At 31.3% G+C, this 27,806-nt stretch overlaps 1 protein-coding gene across 1 annotated transcript; it reads right to left on the minus strand.

Annotated features, from left to right (window-relative positions):
• Positions 1-1,563: 1,563 nt before the first annotated feature.
• Positions 1,564-17,507, minus strand: LOC137931714 (ras-related and estrogen-regulated growth inhibitor-like protein). The gene is made up of 6 exons (XM_068775207.1): positions 17,322-17,507; positions 4,719-4,775; positions 3,812-3,888; positions 3,544-3,725; positions 2,711-2,897; positions 1,564-2,120 (listed from the first exon to the last, which is right to left on the minus strand). The coding sequence occupies exons 1-6, from the start codon at positions 17,383-17,385 to the stop codon at positions 2,052-2,054; spliced, it is 636 nt and encodes a 211-aa protein (XP_068631308.1). The 5' UTR covers positions 17,386-17,507; the 3' UTR covers positions 1,564-2,051.
• Between the last annotated feature and the right edge of the window lie 10,299 nt (positions 17,508-27,806).

Consider the following 27,806-nt stretch of genomic DNA (forward strand, 5'->3'; position numbering starts at 1 on the left):
TTATCCTTTATTTAAATCTTTTTGTGTGTATTCGTATTACATTAAAGCGAGTGTAGAAATAAATACAATATTAATTTGAAGTAATAATGATATTAATTATTTGGCATTTTAGCCCATAGACGCCCATTGCGAGGCATAGGCTTCCCCCAGAGATACCTATGGGGGACATAACATTATCACCATACTTGGCAGGCAAGTTTTCTATTGCAATGTGGTATTATGGTACGCAGAAGACGCTGGTGCGCATCCTCTGTGTATGAACAGTAGTAGTTCCATATAATTAATGCGCAAAGTGTGAATTATTAACATAAGACTGTATCCCGGGAATCGATCCCGCGATGTACGATCTCTCGTTACAGGTTTACCAAAATAGTAATTATTTATGTGCTTTATATACACGTTACTGATCTTACTTAAGGACGTTATTATTTATTCTTAAACTTAATTCTCTTGTTTGCGTTTATCTTTAGAGTATTCGCTAATTATGTTCGTGGATTTATTAAGTAAGAAATGACCGCCTATCAAAAGATCAGTGAGAACGACTATACAAGACGTCAGTCGCACATTAGCAAACTCTTATTTTCGGTTTTATAAACAGATTTTTGTAGATTTGCATTTTTAAACTCAAATAAACAAAATTAATATTTATTTTATTACTGTCTTTTTCTCCGTAGCCACTTTTAATAACATAACTACCTTGTTACACAGCCAAAAGAGCAAAAATTGCATTAATATTTATTGAATGTTTAAAGAACAGGTGTCTGGAACCAGATTCACATTTTTAAATTTAAATATACGCATAGTTTCAATAAAAGAATAGAACGATAGAATAAAAGACGTAATTCAATTTCTAAAAAGTACCCAAATATCTTCTGTTTATATGAATACACTGTCCATAAAATGGCATATTTGTTGTATTTAGAAATAAAAATAAAACAACATGTATTACAAAAATTTTAATTAAATATTTTGTGTACTTACAAACAATCGTAAATAAGAAAAAAAATCCAATACCATTCAATATTCAAATGGCATTACAAATATTTTCAACATCATCAAAAATCAGTGGTCCACCATTTGTTGAAGTATTATTGAATAATTATAATTGTATTATTATAAAAGCATTATCTTATAATTTAAATACATATGATACTAATTATAAAATAATGACTGAAACGTCTCAAGGTGGGATAAAATTAAGGATTAAATTAAATTAATATTATTCTGAAGCTTCGGTACAAAGAAAAAGTTGAAGCCTGCTCGTATAAATAATATCAAGCAGGTAAATTTATACCGAGTTCATTTAAAAAAAAAAACAGATATCTTTGAAAATCAACCAGGGTAGATATTTAAATTATTTTAGCATTCAGTATAGAAAGGAATGAACAACAAGTTTCTGCACAATTCTTGCTTTAAAAAAAAATTGTCAATATAATATAAGTGTGCAAGAAGTGCAAAGGAACAAAAATTGACATCTGGTTGTCTGCAAAACTTTTACAATAATTAGCTTATAAACATCACGTTCAAAAATACTAATATAAAAAAATAACCAAGTAACAATTACCAATTTTCATTTTGTTGTTGCATACTAAAACATTGAAAGTCATCTTTTACCAAATGAGATATTTCAAAATGAAATATCAGAGTTATATTTTACATTCTTATAATATCAGTCTAATGCAATAGTAACAAAAATATTATTACCTTTACAAGGAAATCTCTCAAACTCATGATTGTAAGAACATTGAATGGGCAAACACTGCTCCTTCGTATAAAATTGGTTTATCAAAAATCGCTTAGGATATATGTTATCATTTATTTAAATAAAGAACAATAACAATGTATTTATAGGTCAGTAAACATGAATAGAAATCTATACATAAAAAATATGCTTTCTTTTGAAAAGCGCCGTTCCGAGATTCCCTCTTACTTCATCTGCGTACTCCCATGCGTAGCCCCATCAACAAAGTTTTCTGCGCAGCGCAGAAAGAAAAGAGACTCCTACCGCGGAGTGAATAACAAGAACCAGTAGAAGACCAACACGAAGTAGATCATATGCTCAGGGATGGTCGTTTCTTCCTTACACTTTTGTTGCTCAGGCCGAGAATCGTACCAATTACCTGAATAAAATAAACAAATACTAAGGTTTTCCGTAAAAAGAGTCTATACAATTATCGAAATAATGGTTTTTGGCATAACATATTTAATAACAACACTGTTTACCATACTCTTGGGAATTTTTTTGTACCGATATATGTTTAACATATAATAAAAATGTGCCGTTAAGTTCTTAGAACAAAAAAATTACAGAATTTTTTTATTAATGTCATAAACCAATGAACTTGTAATTTAACAGACAATAACGAGCCATAGAAATTTATTAAAATATATCATTCAGATTTATTTAATTTTTATCGACCGTTATAATATATCTAAAAATATATAAAAAGTGTTGTAATAAATATATAAATAAATATATTAACTCTATCCGGCGAATATATACTATAGTTCACATCATAACTTACGACATCAGATTAGACACAGAGAGTCACTGAACTTCAGTATCACAAGATCACGTGTTGTGAAAATTATATCTTCATATTATGTTGAAAATTCTTTCAACTAATGCCACAAGTGATATTAATAATTCCAAAGAAAAAGTTGCCACTAAAGTTAACGTTGAGAACACTATTTTAAATGTGTTATGTACCTTAGAAACAGAGTAGGCAGCGAGTTTACGACGCGGCGCGGGTAGCAACAGAGCAAGAGCGCGTGCCTCTCGTAGCAACGCGTGGAAAGCAAGCGCTGCACCTGCGCAGGACTCCGCCGCAGACACCTCGTAAAACTGGCATCCGAATCGCAATGACAACTCTTGGCCCTCCTCTGCTTTGATAACCCTTATGTGAAAATTAATAAAAACTTTATGGTCAGAATATACTTGTAGGAATAATTAACATGAAAAACATTGTCGCTATTAAACCAATATTTATGTTGTGTACTTTTTCAATACTACAATGTTTTGAATATTTTAACTAAAGAATAAATAACGAGAGATTTCGATCATAAGTCAAAACGTCATAGTTAAGGATTAATTAATTTTAGTTATTATTAAATATTAATTATTTGAGCCTACTGTCTCAACCACAAGCAATAACAAAATCGGACAACTTCACAAGTCTGATTGTGTCACCTGAGCTCACTAAACAATTTTTTATACAAACAAATTTTACAGAAGTTTCGATACAATAAGTTAAGAACATACTTATTTTTGTCCATAAATATTTATAAGTATTTGCAGTGTTAACCTCAAAACTACACAATCCTCGACCACATTTATTAATTGATTCGATAAACTGCACCTCGTATTCATTATCATTTCTGCAGTGGGTCGTCCATAGCTGGATAATGGCGTCCTAATAAATATCAAATAGAAAAACGAGTCAATTCGTAACTACGCGTTAATTAATATTACTATCAATAGTAGTAATTAATATTAAAATGTGCATCACATCTCGATCACATACAATAATATTTTAGACTAACCTAGCGTGTTCCAGATCCCTTTTGTTCCCTAACAATGTAACAGCAGAACATCCAGGAAGTCTCGTCCGTTCCAGTAGTGCAAGTAACTCAGCCGCAGCCAAGAATGAGCGTCGATCACAGACTGAGTAAACAACCGCGAAAGCGTCCCCCCAGCGAAGATGTTCCGCTAGACATCCGCGTTTCTATTAAAGAAAATATTTAAATAAGTATCTTCAAAAATTACAAAATGTCCGACCGAATGAATCTTATGTAAAGTATGATAATTTACCGCGCAACCACAAGTATCCAACACTTCTACCTCCGAAGTAGCTCCATCAAAAGCAACTCGATGCTGATATAAGAAATCTGTAAAAAAAATACTCATTACTATACGATATAATGAGCCATCAGTGTTATGCATTTGAAGTTATTCTATCACAGAGACAATGAAATCCGATACAATAAATGTCTTAAAAGTTAAATTTCAGATTATTTTTATTATTAGTAAATTACTACTATCGAAACTGAGCCACCTGACAGGATTTATTAATTTTTAAAGTATATGTAATCATTGACAGAGAACGTAAACTTCACACAAGGTTGGTTATAGGTGTAAAAGTTTTAAACGGTTGATTGCAAAGTTCATTTGCTTTCAATTTATATATGGTACACTCTACCTAAAAATCTATAGTTTCAAAAATAATGAATGACGTAATAATAACGTAGAAATATACAGAAAAACTTGGCCTATCTAATTACTATAGGAAAAATAAATAAATGCAACATTTTTAAATGATAATTTAATACATCGACAACGAATCGCGATGTATAAATTTATTTACGCATAGACCAAAATATAAACAAAGTGTGGGTTGTATTGAATGGATGATGAATAAGATATATTTTAACATTTTTCGATCAATACTTTTATGTAAAGTCAACGGCCGTATGATATCGGGCGCCGGCGTCCAACCTTGGCATGGCACTCTCGCCTATGCCGTTGCCAATATTCGCAAATAAACTCGTACATTGGCATGCAGAGCTTGGCATTAAAAACAACAGCCCTCTGTAGGGGCCCATCATCGCACCTATTAATATCTGTCTGTCGCATAACGCTAATAATTATGCCCATACAATCTAGAACGCGATATAATATTGAATGTCAACCACAAGGGCACAACTACATATGTACTCACCGCCAGTGGAGCTATATTCGCCAATGTATCGCTTCGTCAAGTATCGCACCACGACAGCTGAAACAATGAACACGTATCTTTAAATATAATAATCCAGTTTCAAGATATAAAACATTACAAAAACTAGTATCCAAAATAACAATCAAAGGCATGTAGTTACATGCCTTTGATTCATGGATAAAACATTGAAGATATACAGAATGATTGTTATAGATGTTTTTTAAAAAGCTGAATGTGTAGTTCATTTGTCAATAACACGCTTTAAAGCTTTATCTAACCTCCCTATGCAATGTGATAATCTGAAACGTATTACATTATTTTTTTTTTCTTTTTTAAAATGCAACTAGCCAATAACTTTTAACAGTACGGTCTGCATAAACAGATAGTAAAGAATAATTATTTTTAATACATAGTAATCCGAATCTTGAAAACGCTCTTTTGTGCCCCTCCCAATATTATCGTTACGTTATTTGATATTTCTGGAAGCATTGATTTTTAGATAAAGTATTAATTATTAACAAAAAATTAGATACACATTCACCCCTTTTAAGCTTTTACACGTATTACCATCCTTGTTCTAAATAAAAAAGAAAAACGTTCTTTTTGTTTAAATGAATGTGAAAGGCGACTTAAGTCCGCACCCTCCGTTCTTAGTACAAAAATATATACAAGTCTAGACGGTGCAGTATCTTTATTAATAACATGTTTCAATCACATAGAAAGTGAGACGGCGGTCACATATGGTTTACATTTTAACTCTTTCGGTTAAAGAAATATCTATAGAAATTTAATTTCGTTCTATAGGGAAAGTAGCAATTAGTGAAGTCGGGACAAGAAGTGTTACAAAAGTTGTATATCTGAATCAATAGATAACTACAAGCCACAATTAGAGAGAAAGCAGACAAAGGATTTTACGTTAACACTAATGATTAAATTGCGACAAAAGGTGCAATTAAACACTAGCTCAAATCAAACATAATAAGATAATATTTAAGATAAATAAGTTTTTAGTCTTTCATTTCTCTTAAAAAATTTGCTTCTCAAGTACAAAATTTTGAAGGAATATTTTTTTTAAAATCCATAATGACATCTAACATTTATTCCCATGAACTTTTAGCCATAAATCAAATTTTAAGATATTATTATTTCAGTCCACTACTGGATATACGCCTTGCTCATTGATTTCCACTAAGACCGGTTTGTCTTTCAAGTCATCGATGCACGTTTTGGAACTTGTGGACGAGTGTCCTATCGGTCCCTAGTCACCCCTCCAAAATCTTAAGGTACCCAGCGACAATATGTTCTACGCGCTATCTGGATTGCCAATTGTCAATCCGCTGTGCTATGCCGATCACTTTCAATCGTCGACGTATCTCCTCATTCCTAATTCGATCTCTTCTATAGCCTTCGCCATGGCTGGTTGAACGACCGTGAACTTGCCAATGATGTCCGAAGATATACAGTGATATACAATTATCAATATTTACCTTAACACACAACGTTTCATCTCTAATAGCTCGTAAGTGCTGCAGATACTATGCAGTAATAATAAACACCAGCAAGATCGCTTTGTAAGACAAATTTCAACATTCTTTAAATATTTACATTTCAGTCAGTCGCAAACTGAAGCACAATAAATGATATAGAGGTAATAAAAATCAGAAAATTTCAAAGCAGATGATATCGAAAGGCATTAATAACATTATGGTTGACCATAAACCCATATTACTTCGCGGTATAGTTGGTTCAATGATATCTTTATGTAGCATCTCATCAGCTCTCCCGTTTTATTGAGTTTATCCTCACTTCATACTAAAATACACTCCATGACGGACCAATAAACTTGTCATTCTATTAAATTTATGACCATGCTCCTGTTTACGAGCCACACCTCATCTACTAGAATGCACAAGTATTAAAGGCTTTAATGTGCAAATTTCGTGTAAAACATTAATTCAATTTGTACTTCCAATTTTTTCCTTTAAATTCAGAACTGCCAGAATTAAAAGCCAGCAATGTCAATGTTCATTATAATACCTATTAACAATTGAAGAAGAAAAGAAAAGAATTTCAACTTATCCGTTAAATGAACAACCAATTCGAACAGAACACAAAAAGATCGTACTATTACACAATCACATTTGTTACTAAATAGTTTCTATATTAAAGTTATGAGTTTCTTGAGCTGGAATTCAGCCCGCGGAGTTGCGAATGCCCTCGCCGATGACTCACATACAGTCATCAATAAAGAACATACACAAGAATTGAATCCATTCAACTTTTAAATTGAAAACAATCGATGTGTGTTAATTGCGACTTCACAGTTATCTTTCCAGACCGTCGAACTTTCCTTTTACGATCGTACCGTATCAATTTAATTGCAATACAATTTTCGATACATATATGATGTAATAAAATGTGCTAACATTTACCGTTTGATTGTCTTTATTATTTTCACAATTACATGTTGAATTTTTCTCCAAATATTAATCGCAAAAATTTCCAAAAGTCTCTGGCAATATTTAATTTTGTTCGATACTGGTAAACATGTGATATTACGTCAACCGGAATTAAAATTGTAATTAAATTTCAACTTATCTGTATTAATATAATCCATATAGTTATATAATGTCTTAAGCTACTTCGCATTATGCAGTAAACCGATATATATATATATATAAACATATAACATGTAACTGAACGAAAAGGTGATTTAAAACACATACAGTTAAGTTGTATGCTTATCACGACATGCAAAACGAGCATGCAATACGAAATGAATACTCCAATTATACTAACAAGTACTTTCACCACTGATAAGGCTCGATTCAAGGTGATCCACGTGGACATTATTCTTTCAATACCGTAAAAACCAATCGATAAATCTGGGTTGATGAATGTTGTAACCGTGAGAGGAGTTTTTATTGAAGGAACAAAACTATATATCCTTACGTCCAACCGGTTGTATAACGCGGCCTAAATTTAAATAAGATGCAGTGATTTAAACGGTCTTCGGCACGCGACCTTTTGCAAGTTTTGCTGTCGATAACTGAATGCTTCTTTTTTTAAATCTGTAATAAATAACCACTAAGCACGTAATTTACTTGCAAATATTGGTAACCTCATAATGTACTGAAAATTTATGACGCGAAATTTTTAAGAATTTCTTTAATTTGTGTCAACGCTGGTCTTATTGAGGGCGAAACCTTAATAAACATTTTGACATAAAGAAAATAGGGCCGACATGCAATGTTCGTAGTAATTCTTCCCGATGAGGTTAACGATAGTGACGAGTTATGGTAACGGTACATGAGATGACAATGTCACAGAGCGAAAACGGTAGCAAAAGTTAAATATTAATTAAAAGTTTCACGATAGCTGATCATAATCGACGGTGGACGGCCGTCGCCCAGGTAATTGGAAGCGGAGCAGGTCGCTTTAAATATTTTTAAATTAACGTAATTCTACAAAACTCGCTTAATTAAATTGCGGCTTTTGCCACCGCGTTGGATATGTGCAAAAGTTTAATTGTCTGATAAAAATAAAAAAAATGTTTCATAACGTTTTCTCTCAATTTAATATTAGGTTGTGGTTAGACCAAATGCTAATATGAATTTCACCGAACGACCCCACTTCTGACAGGTGTGTTACGTTAAACAATGATGTTTAGCTTTGCATGACCTACAAGTCTAGAAAATTAATATTAGCGAAAAACGGTCACGTCAATACGGATGACGTTTAAAGTTTTGTAATTAGAAAATAATTACTGACACCGGTTCTCCGCCCAATCATCAAGCAGTAGAAGTTGAAAGTTTATTCGTCTATTGTTCGAAGCGTATTGTTTAGCGTGAACTCCGTTTGACATCGATTTGCGTTTATTATGTAGGCGAGTGGATGCGTGTGCGACGGGTGTCCCGGCCGACGCGTGACCGGGTGACTCAGTCGCGCGGGCGTCCATCGGCATGCGGCTGAACCCTCTATAAATACAACTGCAGTTGGCATTTAACCGAACTCGCGATCTATGATCCCGAAACGAACAGTCTCCGAGTTTTAAGTCATCTATATTACGCATTGTGATTTGCAATGTCCCCTTCTAAACTCGTAAAGTAGCCGGCCGAACAATGTTGTGTCGGCTGCATTACCTCAGAACGGCAATGGACGTTGACGCTAGGAATTATATTCGGTTATTACGCTGAATGTTTATCCAAAAGCTCTCGGAGCCGGCGGCTGAGCGTGGGCCGGCTCTATGCTTCAAAGATAACTGCTTAATCACATAATCAAGATGCAGGCGGTCGTGATTGATTGTTTTCTTACGTAACTGTATAATGACACGTATTTTACTGGTTGTTTGTTTCTGCAAACGGGACATAAATAATACATTTTACCTTTGAACGTCGATTTTAACAACGACGAAGATCGATAAACGAGATTTATTTTAAACGTCCCGTTATGTTTATTTAGTTATATTAACCAATTGAGTTTTTTATACTTATTAAAAAATTTTATGTTATTTTTCTAGTTTTCAATAATTTAACATTGTTACGAATAATAAGTATATAATCATCATCGTAGTCGATAGACGCCCACAGCAAGGCATAGGCCTCCCAAAAGATCACCCCGATACACAACTGGTGGAGGGCCTACCGACGCCGCGTCTATAAGCTTGTCGTCTAATGGAGAAAATGTGTCTATTACATATTTAATTCATATTATTCAGAACATGTTTTTTAACGATACCTCCTTCCTCTATCTCTGTGTATCTGTCGACAGGAAAATTATGAAATGGATGTCTCTTCTTTCTTAAAAGAAAAATAAAAAACTCCTCTTTCTAAGTTCAATAACCTATAAAAAAAACTGTCGATACATAAACGGTCGTCCTCTCGACGTGTTACCTAATCTATCTTAATTGTTATGTTAATGTGCTCGAGTGTTTCCCAAAAAAGACTGCCGACTGCCGTCCGCGTCGCAATAAATCAATTTCACCCGCGTTAGCTTTCGCCAACTTATTGTTTATACTTTCTATTGCATGGACAACGTAATTTATTACGAATGGTAGCATTTCATATGCTATTAAGCAATAATATTTATTGAATAACGTTTTGTTAAATGACTTATTGGTATGCTATGTGTGCGAAACATCGAGACTACCCGTCTGCGAGGACGCAAACAAACTCAATCACGTATGTGACCGAATTGGGCCGGTTATACACACTTTGTATTCCTTACATCACTTTAAAACCTTATGCAAGTTTTCTACCGTTGCTTACAAGGTAAGTTACTTTTATATACCATTCTTTATGACACAGTTGGTTGATATCATAAACTTATTATTTTCCAATTTCAAAAGATAATCAACCACAATTCATGTATAGATTTGTTTTATCAAATACTAGCTATACTACACCCGCTTCACGAACTTAAGGTAAGACACCATAACCCCTTTTAGGGGAAAAATATATTTCATAAAATCCGTGTCTTAGCTGTCTTCCAATTAAGAAAAGAAATACTCCTACCAAACTAGAAGTCTCTAAGTCTTATGGTTCCAGAGATGTAGTGATGAATCAGTAAATTGATAGAAATCTCTTATTTATATAGATGCCAACCAGGTCGACATTGTCATAAAATCTAATATCCTTAGCGATATTTGTTTATCAAGTGATTAAAATTTTTATAACTTAATTAACACGATTAAAACTTGTAGTGGTAGTAAAAAATTTCTCCTTATATCATTTTATGGCAGAAACAAGCTGGTTAATTGCCGTATCAATTCATGTCGTTTCGGGTAAGCCGCGCGAATGTGGTCATTAAAAGATTTTTATTTGATTGTGAATTTGAAAATCATCGACAATTGTATGTTAATTAACTTGCACAATTTAGTTTCTAACCGGAGCTACTTCCTATTGGAAATCTATGGTGGAAACCCATGTCCGGCAGTGAACATCCTACGACTGGATTTGTCATTGTAAATTGTACGGCAAAACATTTGTTTGCAATAATGATTTGCTATAATCCTTCTCATTGAAAATGGTTTACAAACCGTTATATTTAATATAACATTAATATGTAATATTATTTAATGTAAAATTAATATAAGTATTATTGATATTAATGAACATGGATAATGGCTATGTTAACATATTAGTTGGTTGAAAACAGTTAATTTATATAAAATATATATAAAGTGATCACTCTGGAATATAGATGTAAAAAAGCCGATTTAAAACGTTTAAAACCAAAAGTGGCGGTTTAAAACCCCAAATAAATCTTTTTAAACGGTTTAAAACTCGCCTACTAAAATATAAGAAGTGTTTTTGCACATCATTATCGACAATACTTGGTCTTGTGTTAGTTACCTATGCAGTTTACACCTATGTAGGTAAGTATAATACATATAAAGTACTATAATTATAAAGAAACAATATTACATACAATAGATTAAAATATGTACCTAAATCATAAAGAAATTGTGGATAGGAGTTTTGACCTTTATTTCCAAGTAGTTAAGGTCTACTCAAAGGTCTCTTGACGTCTCTCCGCGTGAGAAGTGCAAGTGTATGAGTTTGGTTTTAAACCGAATGAAACTGATTGATAAATCTTTTCAAAATAACCAATATAGTTAACTAGGTAATAGTTTTTCAACTTAGCTAGGTAATGTCTACGCTTGGAATAGATGTGTTTATATTTAAGAAAAACATAGTCGTCAACACTAAATGTTTAAAATCGAAAAAAATGTTTTTTTTCGGTTTTAAACGGTTTTTTTCGTTTTAAACCGATTGGTTTAATACGTTTTAAACCGGCCTTACATCTATACTCTGGAATATGTTATATTAGCTTATTCTTCTATTAAAATGCAACCGACTAATAAATTTTTGCAGTACAAAATCTGCAGGAACAGATAGTAGCCAATAATAAATTTTAATATACTACAATATGTCTGAATTTTAGAAATACCATTTCTGTCTATGTTATTATTATTGTATTTATTATTTCCGATGCTTATTACATTACATACATACAGTACATTCTGACTATACATTTACACCTTTACAGCTTTTACAGCTATTACCAATCAATCTGTATATTAATGTTCTTTTAGCTGTATCAAAAAATAACTGTTGGTTTCTGTAAGAGAACGCAGTATTTAAATTAATCACCAAATACGCATTGTAAAAATATAAAAATAATATTAATTAAAAAATACTTAATAGAAGATACTTCTAATAAACTATGTAGCACTATCAAAATGCAACGGTCACGCCAAGTACTTCCGACCGCGTTATGTAACGCCGTACAAAACAACTTTCCATCAATGTTATCATATCGATACTTAGAATTAGCGCCTACTTTCCTTTTCGAATAATCAAATAGGGTGTGGATTAGCCGGTGGATTCGTATTGACTAACCTCATTTTTATATCTCTAACTTGGTTACACGGTTAGCGTATTATGTCATGATAATTCCGATAAAATATATTTATTTGATTATCACAGAATATAGATTCTCGATGTAAATTTTTTCGATTTAATAATAATATAATTCAGTATTTTCGTAACCATCTTAATAATATATTTATTTTATTTTTCCATAATTAAAAATAGTAGATTATTTCTGAAACCTTTTCATAATTAGTTCTTTATAATTACTAAAATAATTATAATAACAAATTATTTAATTTCGAACAACAAAAAGCTACACACGGCTAACATATATATATGTATATATATTATATTATACCATAATTCTTTTATATTTATTTATTGTTTTCTGAATACTTACTGCTAGATAAAAAATAAAAAGGAAACATAAATACGTAAGTAAACACTCCTTAACAGTTATCACACATGCTGTCGGTATCATAAATATGAAATTTTTTTGTCTACATATTCTTACAAAAAATTCTATCAACGCTTACTTGCCAATCACCAGTAAAAAATATAACTGGAAATTCTGCGAAATACAAATATAATAAATATAATTTGGCTTAAAGTAGTCATTTTTCAATGAAATATATCTTATCGTACTAAGATCTCATACTTTTCAAATCAACGTCTGGCTAAGGGAAAAAATATTAATAAGCTATTTTTAGATGCGAAAAGGCAATACCAAATAAGACAAATTCACAAAAGAGATAGTTAAAAATAGCATAATTTTTTTAGTGACAACTACAATATTTCAATTATTATTTTCAATTATTAATACTATTAAAATGACGCCAATTTTTATATAAACAAATTATTGACATTTTTACTATTATTTAAAGCTCTTTCGAGTTCACAATAAACGATCCTAACTGTTAAAATGATGTTACACATAACACATTTCCTGGACATTCTAAAAATACTAAAGCAACACATTCTTGGACATAAAGCCAAACTATTTAACAAAAATAGATCTCTCTATTTATGTTAGAAATGACATAAAATTTATCAAAAGTTGAAATACGGCAGTCCGGATATAGCACCTACTGTTCGCCAATTCTGGTATAATACGTCTTGCTTTTTTACTTTCATAGCTTTATTTTTAGATGTAGACATGAGTTATTAAAATTTTAGCTTGCTGAGTCAAAGCTCTGCGGTCTTACAAACAGCGACCTTACTACTTCGTCGTATAGATATAGTTAGAATGTGACGAGTGTACCCGCATTCCTTGTGATTCGCGGAATAATTTTATGCTTTGACTAATGTCCACTCCCGCCTACGGATAATGAAGCCCGACAACTGTGTAAGGCAATCCCTATCCGGCTTACGATGCCTTTCGTATTACATACCTTGTTTACCTCACTGTTCGACAAACAACACAAAGGTTATAATTCTAGTTGAATTATATATTTATATATATGTTATTCTTGTGAATAAAATAAATTTATTCGAGTTAAAAAAATTCTAAATTGTCTCTCAGTTGTCTGACTAGGTCGAAAAAGATTACAGCAAATTTTAAAGTCGTGTTCGCATTGGCCAGTAGAAGTAAGAGGTACAGAACGAACAGACGCGTCTTCAGTCACTTTTACAAATGAAAACCTTAATTGATAAAGGAGCGTGATGCGCGTGGTAATAGACACGTTTAAGACAAAAAATCGAATTTCAGTCGCATGAACTAAAATTCACAAAAACAATATCGTTTTAGTAATCAGATGAGTGAATAATAAATTCCAATTATATAGTAAATAAATTAAGTTGTAAGAACATCATCATCATTTCTGCTGTACGACGTCCAATACTGGATTCAAGCCTACTAATAGATTTCCAAAAAGACCATTTGGAACCGGCCTGTATCTAGAATTCGCTTGGTATAAATAGTTTTAAGTCCCGAATACAAAAAAGACTTACTAATGTATTAACTCGACGGATTCGGATTAATAAAAAAAACTACCTAAAATTAGAAAACTGACTTCTCCATAAAACATTCAAAAAATTTAAAAAATTGGAAAAGTTATAACTAAATTTTAGGGTTAATATTGCAAAAGCTATTAGTCCAAAAAGTTTACAAATAAAATAAAAGCAAGCCGTCTGCCCCCGCATCTCGCACTGCGGTTGGGTATAAATCCCACAAATTACTCTTGTTTGTGTTAAAATGCCAGCTCTGCATCTTGTTTCTGGGAACTATTTTCGGTGCACGATTGCTGTAATTTGGAGTCGGGATTATCCTTTGTTTTCACTTATTAAGTTCTCATATGTGGCCAGTAGAACACAGCTTAGTATATTAATAATATTGTAATGTATATTATTAATACACAATATGAATATATTGATAATAATATTATTAATCTATAAAGAAAGTTCTGTAAAATTCATGCAGAATAATTATAATTTAACTTGTCAATTAGTTTCATATAACAATCTGAATTAATGCAAAATCATATACTTTTTACTTTCAAATTAATTATGATTGATTAACATTTATTTACTAATTTGTTACTGTCACAAGCAATTTTTTTATCTCTGTTGGTATATTTGCATTATTTATTTTGTTTTCTTTCAAACTTATGATTGTTACATAGACTTTGGTTAATTTTAAAAATTGAATGTTATATTTATACGGCCTAGTGTTAAAACATAGTGTGCTATTATTTAGTTATATTATCGGTAACTGTACTTATATTTAAACAAATAAATTATTAATATTACGCCTACTATGCTAACCACGATATAGTTGCGTTATTAAAGCATTTAGCATGAAAAGTTGTACGCAATATTAGGATAACCTATGTAAATAAAAATAGATTTTCCAACGTGTTATATCACGTACTAACGTGTAATGTTATATCATTACAATTAAATAAATTGCAGTGTAAGGAATGTAAAACTTACATTTGTTATTAATCTTTATTATTAAGACATAAAGGAAATTTAAGTGATCCTTCCATAATATAGTAAGACTAATAACTTGACAAAAAATGTTATAGCAATACTACGAATCTAAACAGCCTTTTGCATGGAAAAATTACGTTCAATATTATTAAAAATTTTTAAAATTATTTTTAATAATTTGGCCTGTGGCATTAGTATATGAAAAATAAATATCTCAGAGTGATCACTTTATACAGGGTGACATAGACCAATCATCATGTACCCATACAGAATACATCATCGACAGATTGATCGTATTGATTAAACTTATTACATTTTAAGCGTAGGTAAATAATGTCTTGTTATAATCCATAAATTATCATTAAACGTTTTGTATATTGAGACGATTACAAATTATGCAAGTTCATGAAAGTAATGAAGGAATTCTCCGCGACGGTTATTACGCAGTTGTGCAGCGGAATGCATTCGACAAACAAAAACATCGCGGCGCGTCAAAACAATCCGGAATGTATCTGCTATCTTACAGTTCTATAGAATATACCGACAGCCTATTGACACAGTAACACTTATCAAGCGACAGGTATCCGAGAAGATTGATAAGAAATATCACCAGTGCACTCGAAACCTCGAGGCGCCGCAACAAAGAACATTTCTCTTATTACGGGCAGGTGCAGTAAACAGCAGGAAGCGTTTGAAATCTCGGTCTGACCCAATTACCATATCCCGCAATACTCATTGCCCAAAGCCATTCAGAAATCCGACGCAATTCACTCCATCCGCGTTTCAACTGATGCTAGCTTGAACATGCCATTGCACAATTGCAAATATTAACAGGATGTCAAGTTCATTGTTTTAATAGACACTGAGATCAACACGCCGGAAGTTGTCTCCACGGCAAATAAATATTAAATGTGATATTTAATGGTTTTCTACGAATGTAAACATAAAATAAACGCTACATTTAACAAACTCACGTTACTAATCAAGAATACCACTTATAATCGCAGAATTGTAAGTATATCGTGCTATCTATAAGTATTAGACGTATGTTTTTGTTAGATAATTTATTATAAAACTCATAAACGATAACTGTATAACAACGCTTCTCAAAAATAAAACAATTCGTGTAATTTAAAATGTTTTCGACTATCATATCTAGTTTTATATTTAAAAAAAAACTATTAAGGATAAAAAAGCCTTATATTCTAACAATTGTAACCCAAAAACACTAACATTTAAAATATAATGAAATTATTTTTAAAATTTAACGTTTTATTACAAATCAGTAACAATTTGTTTCAAAAAAAATTACATTAAATATAAAAATTAATGAACTATAATAAATTAGACAGGAGATATACTTCGCTATTACAGAATCTATGTAAAACAAGAGTAATATAGTAAGACGCTGTTGTTTCCTTTGCTCAGTAAAAAAGACCAAAGACTCATACTATATAGAACAGAACATTGTAGATTATATAGATATATATTAATAAGAATCAATGATTATCTATATATCACAGGTCTCGTGTGAAATACATGTAATATTATCACAACAGTCATACATTTTCACTTTGAAGAACTTAAATGATAAGAGTAAAACAAAATTACTTCACAAACCTGCCTATTAAGAAATATATTATGCCTATTACCAAATAAAATAAAAAAATGTTTTACTTTATGGAACTCTACGCAACTCTCGCTTAACGCAATTCTCATAAACATAACACGAAAACAATACGATAATAAATATATGCCAAAGAAATTATCTTTAATATTTGATATTTCAATTTAATAAATCGAATCATTAACAATTACATTATTTTAGTAACGATTGAGATATGTGAATTAAAAAAAGGTCAATTTTCCTATTCAAACACCTGGACCTACATGACTTCTATTTAAAACAATAATTAAAAAATAATATGTGTAAGCCATACACGATATTAATACGCTAAAAGAAAATAAAAAAGTTAACGAGATAAATCTGTTTAAATTAACTATCTAAATGTTCAATAATTACACGCCTATTAAATTATTAGTGAAGGGTCTGAAATAAATCAAACTCTTTTCGTACGCCTATTAAAGGTAATTGATTTCGGCATCCTTTCGTAGGAGATAAATATAGAAAATAAGAAAAAAGATGACGTCTTCCTATTTATTACATCTTAAGAAATCTTTGCAATTCAAGATGAAAAGTTATTAAATATAACTTTCCAAATATACGTACGGAAGAGAAGTTTGCTTTAAACACTGAGATGCTTATAATATGCATATATTGACAAGCAAAACTTACCAGATTTACCGCAACGTGCGCTACCGAGCACCACAACTCTTATTCGATTAACCGTCATCTTCATTAGTCCTATTTCACTAAACACTTAGCAAGAAACGCAATAAAACATTTAGGTATTACTTTGACTTTATGTATTAAATGTAATTCGTAAATCAAAAGTGTTGGCGCCAAAACTAGCTGATGAAAGATGGCAAACACGCGCGCACTACGCACGTGCTGGCGAGCGACTGCAGTGTCAAACTAAATTGGCGCAAGCCACTCAACTCAGCTAATGGAGTGAGAAGTATTTGAATTTCGAACTCGTCTAGATTTTTATTAAAAGGTTATGATGCTGAAATGCATCGTGTTTAATGGACACAGAGTGTAGAAAATTTATTTTTTAACAAACGAGGAGGAAAGTAATCGCACCTTGCTAAGGAGGGTACGTAAGAGTTGATTGACTACTTTCCTACATTTGTTACTTATAATTTATAAATATACATTTATAGGATAAAAAATGATCATACAATTTATTATTCTATGAAAGCCGGTAAATACAAGAAATTGGGAAGTTGTTTTTAATGTTTAGGTAATTAAAATAGATATACTTTTTTAGAGCTGTTATCACTTTGTAACCATTTTCATTTGAAACATGTAAATTGTAAAAAATAAACAGACGTCAATTCTATCAAATTCCGTATTAAAATTGAACTCAAGACGAAAAAAGTGTAGAAAAGTTATTTCGTAAAAAATGCAATTATTAAATAAAGTCTCTTGGCAGTTGTTTATGTTTAATCCTGTTATGTTTGTGCGTAGTTCTAGAAATTTCAACATAAAAGCAATAACATATACTTCATATACATAAATTAAAGCAGATACGAGATTCTATTGACATGTTCTGTTAGACAAACACACTAATCTGACATTAACATAATTTGTGTATCGGAGCAAAAAAATTGTAAGTCGGTTTTGTCGCTATTCTATCAGCAAAAATAACTGTTACGGAGAGAACTAAATCGATCTAGAAAAAGATTAATGTCTATGCATTTGTAAATAAAAATGTTCTATCTGGGAATCAAGAACGGAACGATACAGTTTTACTGAATTTTTTTTTTTATATTTTAATTAGGAATCGCTGTCATGTCATGAGATTGATTTAATTAATTAATGTTTTACGCCAGCGAAAGCAGCAATCAATAAAATTATTATACGGAAAACATGTAAATTAAAAAAATATTGGCTGTAATGCACAGATATAAAAAAGAAAAAAAAAGAAAATATCTCGTTAGCACAGACAATGATTAATAAAAAATATCATATTGTTTAAAAGAAAATAAGCTTGGCTATTCTTAGAAGCTAAAAACCAGATATGATGGTATTTAAAAATCATTAACAAGCTCTGTTTGTAACCTGTCATCTGATGTAGAGTTTAATTGTGAACGGATAGAATAACATCTTAAAATCACAATATGATTAATAAATTAATATATAAACTACAATTTACAAAAGCACTTAGTTTGGTGACTACATCCATTGCTTAACATTTTTTATAAATAATAGGAACAAAATCTTATTACATTACAAAAAAACATTTCATACATTCAACCAATAACAATAATAAATTTACTTTATCATAAAGATCTAATATTTTAAACTTTAAGGTGGCCTCTTACTACTGTCTATACCTATGATGCATATGGCTTAATACAAACAAAAATGTACATTTTAACATAAACCTCACAAAGAACTAAAAAAAACTGGCTTTTGTTTGCTTTTAATGAGGCGACTATGCTAACGGTTCTCTATAATATCGATTCAAGAATTTTAACAAGCTCTTTGTTAACAGTTTCTAATCGAATGCTGCCGGTCTGGCATCGCCCACTAAAAACTATATAAAATAATAATTATTATTAAGAAAAATAAAGAAAAACGACATCTCCAAAGATGTATATTTTAGTTAAAACCCTGGTATATTAAAAAAATATATAGCTCATTCACATAATATGTATTACGATACTGGTGAAATATAGGTGTTTTATATAAATAGAAACAATACAGCTATAACTAGCTATAATGGCATAAGATAATTAATAATAATTCTATATATATATATATATATATATATATATATAAAAGTTCTATGTTTAGAATGAAGTAAAATACATTGTTATGAAACAATGTAATTTTCGGCGGATTAACATATAATTTTGCCATGGCGCCTGATATGGTTTTCAAGTTTAATAAGGGTGTTTGTTTTGACAAAAATGGCATATTCATAAATATACATATAAGAAAGTGTTAGGATTTTTAGAATTTAAAATACGATAAACAGGAAACAATTAACTAATTGCATATCATTGATAAAATGAATATGTACAAGCTTTGGTACCATTAGTACAACTAAGACGATGTAAGTCCGTCGTGGGTTTAAAAAAAGTTTAAAAAGCATCGAAATAAAAATGAAAGTCCAGCTACGGCGCAGACGACACCTGCGGAGATTGTAGGTCTTCTTGCGGTCGACACAACCCCCCTCCCCCCTCTCCGTCGTATCCTCCCACCCTCATGCGATACCGCTGTGCCCTATACTATGTTTCATGAGAATGGGCAGTAAAGTAAATGTAAAAATAAATGTCTTTCGAGAAACATACGTTTAAATTCTCGAGTATACAACGTAACAAGATAAATTTACAATTATGATTTTAAAATAATACACTCATTGACAATCCTAATCTTTTTATTTAGACATACAATTAATATGTGCAATGTTTTTATCTTTAAATAGTTTATTGATTTGTTAAGATTATTTTTAATCTTTTATAATTTACGTCGATCTTTCTCGAACGATATTGATAATGACACGACTCCATCAAGAAAAAAATTAATCCACTTTTAAGTTGACACAAGTTTAAAATAAAAACATGAGTACGATTTGTCATAAACCGTTATTGCTTTTAACGAAACTGTGGTTGATGAAACAAAAAGTTTTAATTTGTTTAATAAAAAATAAATATACCTATAAAAAGTGACTCTTTAAAAGCCTTCACTTAACTCGTAAGATTTAAAGTTTATATGAAATATTGTATTAACACCATAGATTTGATAAAAGAAATGTACTAATAAAGATATTTTTTATCATCTTATATCCTTATTTTCTTGATATGTTTACTTGAAAATTAATAATTATTAACAATGTTTTTCCCTTATTTCATGAAGCCCAAAGTCAACAGTATTTTATTTATTACGTTTATAAAGAGACAGTCCAAAGATCTTGGCAAAAGTATTATAACGTGAGAAAATAATATGCAGATATTAATTTACATTACGAATACGTATATAATATTTAATGGATTCAGGCGTTACATTGCGGAAGTCCATCCTAAATAAGAAAGGACCAATATCTAGCCACCTCCGCACATGCAGTGGTTGTCGTGCATGAAAGTGCACCGCCCGCCAGCCCGCTCGTAAATGCGCATGCGACAGACAATGCAAACTACACAACCGCCACCGAGTCCGGTGTTTAGCACTAATCTGTGTAACAACTCCTGAAGATGCCCCGTGGAGGGGTGAAACACGTGTTGGGTGAATTTACGGTGGCGGTTGTGTAGTTTGCATTGTCTGTCGCATGCGCATTTACGAGCGGGCTGGCGGGCGGTGCACTTTCATGCACGACAACCACTGCATGTGCGGAGGTGGCTAGATATTGGTCCTTTCTTATTTAGAATACGTATATAATATCCAAATGTCGATGTCAAAGTATATTTAAATATATGCTACGCTAAAAGTATGATAGAACATGAAATATTAAAATAAGAAATTTGATTAAATTTTATTTTGTGAACAATTTAGTTTAGTACTTAGATTATGGCAGTATTTATCTTTAATCAACTATTTTAGCTAATCAACTAGTCTTTATTAGTGAAGTCACCAAAAATGCATATTATTAATATAAATTTGATAACCAAATTTTTCTCTTCTCTTTCTTACATTATTTACTCCGTTTTTAAATTTAATTTTAAGTTACTTTTTTTATAGAAAACATCAATAAATATAGTTAAGTAACATAAAACTTATTGAATGATCCAACAAACGGTGACATTACTACGTTTAGCGGATAAACCCAATCAAACCGTAATGACCGGCGTGACTGAAGAATCCACCGAAGCTCCAGTTACAAATCCTACAAGGATATTATTCGATAGCAAGACTGTCGGACGAATAAAAAACACTACACCGCAAGGTAAAGTTTTGGAGTTAAATTCTGACTGACGCGTAATTTAAAGACGGGATACCATGGATAAAAAGCACGTTAAGACCGCTGTGGTAATTTGATCAACTCAAATATGCAATTTGTGTTTTGCGATACTTCTGTCTGTGTTCTGAATTCGGAGCTGAACTAATTTATTTTTTAAATTCATGTAATAAAATTGCCTGTATTATTTGCATCATATATGTTGTGTCATAAATGGTTGTAATAGCAATAGTTGTTCAAAGTTTAATGGTGCAAAAGCAAATATGTTACACATAAATTATAACAAAGTTTTGATTCTACGGCATGCCATAAAGTGATAAGACACAAACAGGAATGGAGCGGCTACTTTATCAGAAAATAAGATTCCTGGTTCAACCGTCTGCTAGAATAGCAACCAGTGAGGCCAGAAAAGAAACACAAATGTGATGAAAGAATGACATCGTAAAGGTTAGTTCATCATCGGAAAAACAGTAGAACTTGGATTCTCACTGCCAAAAACAGGGAAAATTGTATAGAATTAAAGAAGGTCTAAATTTTTAGTCGATAATAGCTGTAAAAAGAACGAAAAATGAAATTGTGTACAAGATATGTATGTTTACTGAATTCGTTGTTATTTGACAATTTTCGGATTGGTATGTCACTATTTAGGTGCAGTTATATAAGAATTTGGTCCACGCACAGTGGTTTAACCGTGAACCGAATCTGCGACCTGCTGTAATGAACTACAATAATTTAGCAACCTCTGCTACTTGCTGCTGAATTTACTATGAAATATAACTTATTTGCCAAAGGTTTTACTACCTTGTCTTGAAATATTTAGTTTCACAGATTTGTTTATTATGGAATAGCGCTGTCTTTCTGCCGGGTTCTAGAGCTTCACTGGATGTAAAGTCGTATAGCGTCGAAAAAGCATAGCCTTAACTCCTTTGTGGCGAATAAGTTCAGTCGCGGGCCCTTACGTTACATATTTCGACGGTTTGGAAAACCATCAAGCTTCTAGATTACTTAGCCACGTAGTATGATTGAACTCCGGATGAAATAACTTTAGGTTGACATTGGGACACATAAAGTACTATGACTCTAGTGTCCCGGTAAAGTTGAGCATCAACTGGATCGATTGTTATAATTCAATAACATGTAAGCAGTTATAAACTCTCTAATGTAATGGAAGCATGCGTTGAAGATATATATTAAATTATCATTGATGTTAATATTGAAGTGTTTTACAGTTATTATTAAGTAGACTTCATCGAGACACACGTTGAAATAAATTAAAATGCGATTTTATAAAGTAATTAAGTGTTAAATATAGATAACACGTGTAGTTTCGCACTACACACTGACAGTCGGAAAAGTTTTCGGTGGCGTAAACTTTCACATATTTCTTTCCTTAATTACTTTCTGTCTTCAAATTAAGGCCTACAGCCATGTGCAAAAAAGAAGTATTTTTTTAAAGTAGTCCTTTGTGACCGACTTGCCCCAATTTTACTGTCAAGTTTTTTTGCTCTGTGGTCATCGCAGACGCATTTATCTCCATCAGTCCATCGTGAACTAAATTATACATAAAAAGAGTACATGTCAGAGCGTTGTCCACACGGCGAGTGTTCCGTAAAAGAATCCGTGGTCTGTTCTCGAATTTATTCCTTATTCTCTTCAATATAACGCGCATTAATATACTTCTCATTAGTATTCAAATATCCTCCAGCCACCGTACTTGTATGATTTACGACCTGGAAGAATTTGTTTTTTTATACTGTTTAATTATTTATGTGCTAAAATTAACTTCCGTGGACATCATACCTACTTCCTTATAAGTGTTTGACACTGCCTTTCAAGGGGATGTCTCGGTCACATTATGCTTTAAAAATAAGTTATTCATTATACTATATCTGCAACAAAAAGAAACATAACGTATGCTTTTAGTTTTTCTTTCACGTTAAAATAAAATTGACATAAGTCCATGATGTATAAAAATACAACCATGAGTTAATATCTATGAAACCGAAACTAATCATTTATCTTGTTTACTCCGACTATAAAATCAAAAAAGCACTGACTACTTGCACATCTCTATAATTCAGATTACAACATAGTCATCTTTATAAAATTGCATATTATTTTAAAATTAAATGCGAATTTATTTCAATTAGTAATATGGACATTAAAATTCTTAAAGGGAACCCTAAATAATATCACCCATACTTGCAATCAAAGTGTAATTAAAATAACGGTGTTTGCGTTTTCACATCTCAATCATTTAGCAATTAGTGACTAGTCAAATAAAACGAAGATAAGTTATTGTCAATCAAAACATTGCATTATCCTGTTCTTAATCTATAACACAATTTTACAGACAATCAAATAATAATACTAATCTTTAGCAAAACAGCTGTGACAGCTGGTAGTGTGCCTTATTTCAAAAATGAATAAAGAATTTTTTTTGTCATCAATCCCTAACTATTAAGTATCTAAGAAAACATTTCACACTACTGACATAATGCTTAGTTTTGTATTCCTCTGGGGAAGATTTCAGCGAATTATCAAAAAAAAGTAAAATTAATTTGTTTAGTACAAATACTTATTTTGATTATAAATTAGATAAAATCATGATACATTGAGATTTCTTGACTCTCTCCTGTAAGCTTACATTCCAAAAAAAGTATACTTCTTACATGCTTGGTATGATAATAATATATGCATCTTTATTGAATTCTGCCCTGAGAAATCTGCACATTCAAATTTTTTTCCTTTCATGAAATCTTTTAAACCAAAAAGCTTAAAGACTTGAAATTTGATAGAAGTCATTTAGTTGAGTAAAGGTTAACTAAAAACAAATTTTACGAAACTTACCCGCAAGAGTGTCAGAAGGGGCGTACATTAAAGATATGCATATTTTCAAACTATGGGTTTTATACACATAAAACATGGCCTTTTTTAGCAAAGTTAAAATTACCTAGAATAGATTTTAATAAAATTACGGCAAAGCTACGCAAAGCGGGTAAAGGACAGCTAGTACACCTATTTATATAACATTTAACAAGGAAAATATAGCGGTAACTTATGATACGATGGCATTTAATATTCTCAAGTCTTCTAGATAGAATTCCTGCTAAGCTCGGTTGAATTCGAGACACATGGATACACACTATAGTTTGCTAACACTAATAATCAACATTGAGATCCTTATCTAGGTTTTATGTATAAAATAACTGGCCACTAATAAAGCAAAGCTGTTTAAAATTAAAGCTTACCGAGGTTAAACTAGATTAATATTCCTAACCAGTACCCGTAACACCTTAATTGTTTATTTATTCTTTAATCGTTAAAGTCGAATTTATGCGTCATTCACTTAAGGCCATCACATATGACGCAGTTGGGAAGTATACAGAGTCAGTCGTAACAAGGGCTTATCGAGGTTCAAGACAACAGGTCAAACATGAGCAGGATGTTTATTTAATCTAAGGTAATGTTCCTTATGATGACAAACAAACATCACTCGCGTCGCTTATTCCGATGTTTAAGCGTTGTTTTGTATTCAGCGATTTAATTTCTCTTGGTTATTATTGGGTTTATTCCACCTTTAATATGTTTTCGTTTGGTTTAAAGGTTAACTAAAAATAAAGTGAATGATAAAAGAAATATTGGTCGTCTCTATCAATTTAGATAAAAGAAAACATGATGGATCGTTAAAAAAAATTACAATTCAAACACCGTACATATTTTAATATGGTTCAATTACAATTTCTTAGCCTTCTCCATTTTCAGATACGAGTCAAAAAAATAGGCCGAGAATAATGCCAATTGAGTTCTTGCGGATGCTTTCGAAATGTAATTCGCGGACATAATTCCGTACCAACGGTTCCATTTTGCGGGATTACGAAACTAGACGCTCTGACGAATACTGGAATTTTTCTAGCCAAGAAGAACGATCAAAACTATAAATAACTGATGGTATCTAGAAAATTCGATGACTACTTCCAAATGACCGTAATTCTCTCAGTCGTACGAAATCTAATGGTCCCTTAACTTGCTTCGGGAAGCACATCATGAAGATTGTTGTCAAGCATCCTGATACTGAAAGTAGAAACAGGTGGGGCAGCATAATGAAGGTGAACATTACTCAGTGTCTATAAGATCATGACCCTCAGCTATGAAGGCAATAATGCGAGGAGAGATTTTTTAATAAGCGAAGCAAGCAAATTGACATCAATTTACGTTAACAATGTATTAAAATGAAGTTTTTTAGGTTAAATCTAGATAGCTCTGTAACACATAGCTATGAGCGCATAAACTCAGAGACTTGGCAAACTGCCTTGTAAGGGTTAAACAAGCAATGTTTTCGTACAGATAAACGTATCGGAAATAGTGATGTTATGTAGAAATTCGCCGGCGTTTTATTTGCTTTGCGCACACGCATAGCGCGCATACAACCATATATTTCGATGAGGATCAATAAGATATGTCGTCTCGATGTTACTTCGCAGTCGCACATCGTTGGAACATTCCGCTTCGAGTACAATCTATAATTTTCATAAAATAATGAATCATGCATTACTATGTTAGATAGTTCACTTTGTTGAGTTTCTGGAACTTTAATATCATCCTCTTGGAGAATTTTGGTTACTTATTTTTCATAACACATTTTCGATGTTTAATATTTTATTAATATGTGTCTTATGAATAAAACCTTAGAAATAGGATAGATTCATATGTGTAACAGGAAAAAGACTTTCATTGTTTACTTTAAGAGTTCTTGGACTTACAGAGATTACTTGCAATAAGTCACTGTCCATATAGTTCTAATAAATTATAATCATTATCATTTACAATTATTATTACATGATCCAATTTTCTCGTAAAAATATTTTTTTCGAAATTTAGAAAATCTACTAAAATAGTATTGCAATGTAGGCCAAATTTAAAGCGCGGATATTTGTTAAATATGTGTTAAATAGTTTCGAATAATATAATCTTCTAGATTGTTTTTTTTCATTATATAGTTATTTTTCATTTTGTGTTAATATTGGTTACCGTATGGGAAAGAAGCCCTAAATAAAATACGCTAGTGCTGCATAGTTAGGTAAACAGAACTGGACAAACTTGTAACCAATTATATTTTTACTAAAAATCGTTATAATTATGTGGTATTGTTATCGATATCACTAGTCCTAAACTTTGGTAGAATTTAAGACTAGCTAAATAATTGCACCAACAAATTTCAAAATCGACGTACGAAAACGGATATCTGATATTGCTTAAATACTGACATTTTTACGTTAATGTTTATTTTTTAAATTTTATAATTACTTTTTACTCTTGCTTACAATACACGAAATATTTTATGATGAAACATAAAAATTATTACTACTTTATAAATATTAGTCAAACTACTAAACAAATTCGTGTAAACATTTATTTTATATATTAATACACAGTTTTATAAAGCTACATTAAAACCGGAATTTCAAAACAGATCAATCGTTTGAGATGTTGTAATATTGACCTAAAAACCGACATCGGCTACCTGGCATAGAGAATAAAAGACTACCAGAAATATAAAGAATTTAAACTGCTTGCATAATAATCGCATAATTTTATTCAGTCTGCGTTGTCGATCGTTTTTTTATTATAATATAATTAACTAAGAACATAAATACAATGATTATTAAATTAAATAGAATAGATTATTGTAATTAATGTTTTCATAGTGAACTGCAGGAAGAAAATCAAGCTTTTTCACATAATGAAAAATAAGAATCTATTTCGCAATGAACAAAATACAAATAAATACAGTATTTTAAACCAGAGATGCATTATATATAAGATAAAGATTTTCTCTATATCTAAAAACGTCATCGATCATTTTTTTTTGGGTACAGAACATGATTATTAATAATACGAAACCAAAACCAAGCTTACAAATTGATAGAACATAAACTAATGTAAATCACATTAATATGTACATACTTTCAAGATTTATAAAATTTTAATAAACAATACTGTAAGACTACAGAACGTCGTTATTATATTTAGGTTTTTTTATAAAGTTAATTATAGATGATGGGCATAATTGTTTGAGTTTATTTTAAATTGCTTATCTTCGTCTTCTCAGCATACAGACCCCCACCACAAGGCATAGGCCTCCCCCAAACCTTGCTTCGATGGCCGGTCTTTCCCTGCCCGCTTCTGGCATCAAGGTGCTTATATTTGTACACTTATTTATTCTCTGTCTTTATACTTTATAACCCAGTGACCAC

This window comes from Battus philenor, unplaced genomic scaffold, assembly GCF_028537555.1.
Source record: "Battus philenor isolate CCGP_79_NKW_IND1 unplaced genomic scaffold, ilBatPhil1.0.hap1 SCAF_8, whole genome shotgun sequence".
Classification (NCBI taxonomy): domain Eukaryota; kingdom Metazoa; phylum Arthropoda; class Insecta; order Lepidoptera; family Papilionidae; genus Battus; species Battus philenor.

What these genes read in the sequence shown, in the direction of transcription:
- LOC137931714 (XM_068775207.1), bottom strand. Translation starts at nt 17,385, where the DNA reads ATGAAGATGACGGTTAATCGAATAAGAGTTGTGGTGCTCGGTAGCGCA. An exon ending in CGAATATAGCTCCACTGGCG is followed by an intron (nt 3,889 to 4,718) that starts GTGAGTACATAT and finishes TTTTTTTTACAG; the next exon opens with ATTTCTTATATCAGCATCGA. An exon ending in TGGATACTTGTGGTTGCGCG is followed by an intron (nt 3,726 to 3,811) that starts GTAAATTATCAT and finishes TTTCTTTAATAG; the next exon opens with AAACGCGGATGTCTAGCGGA.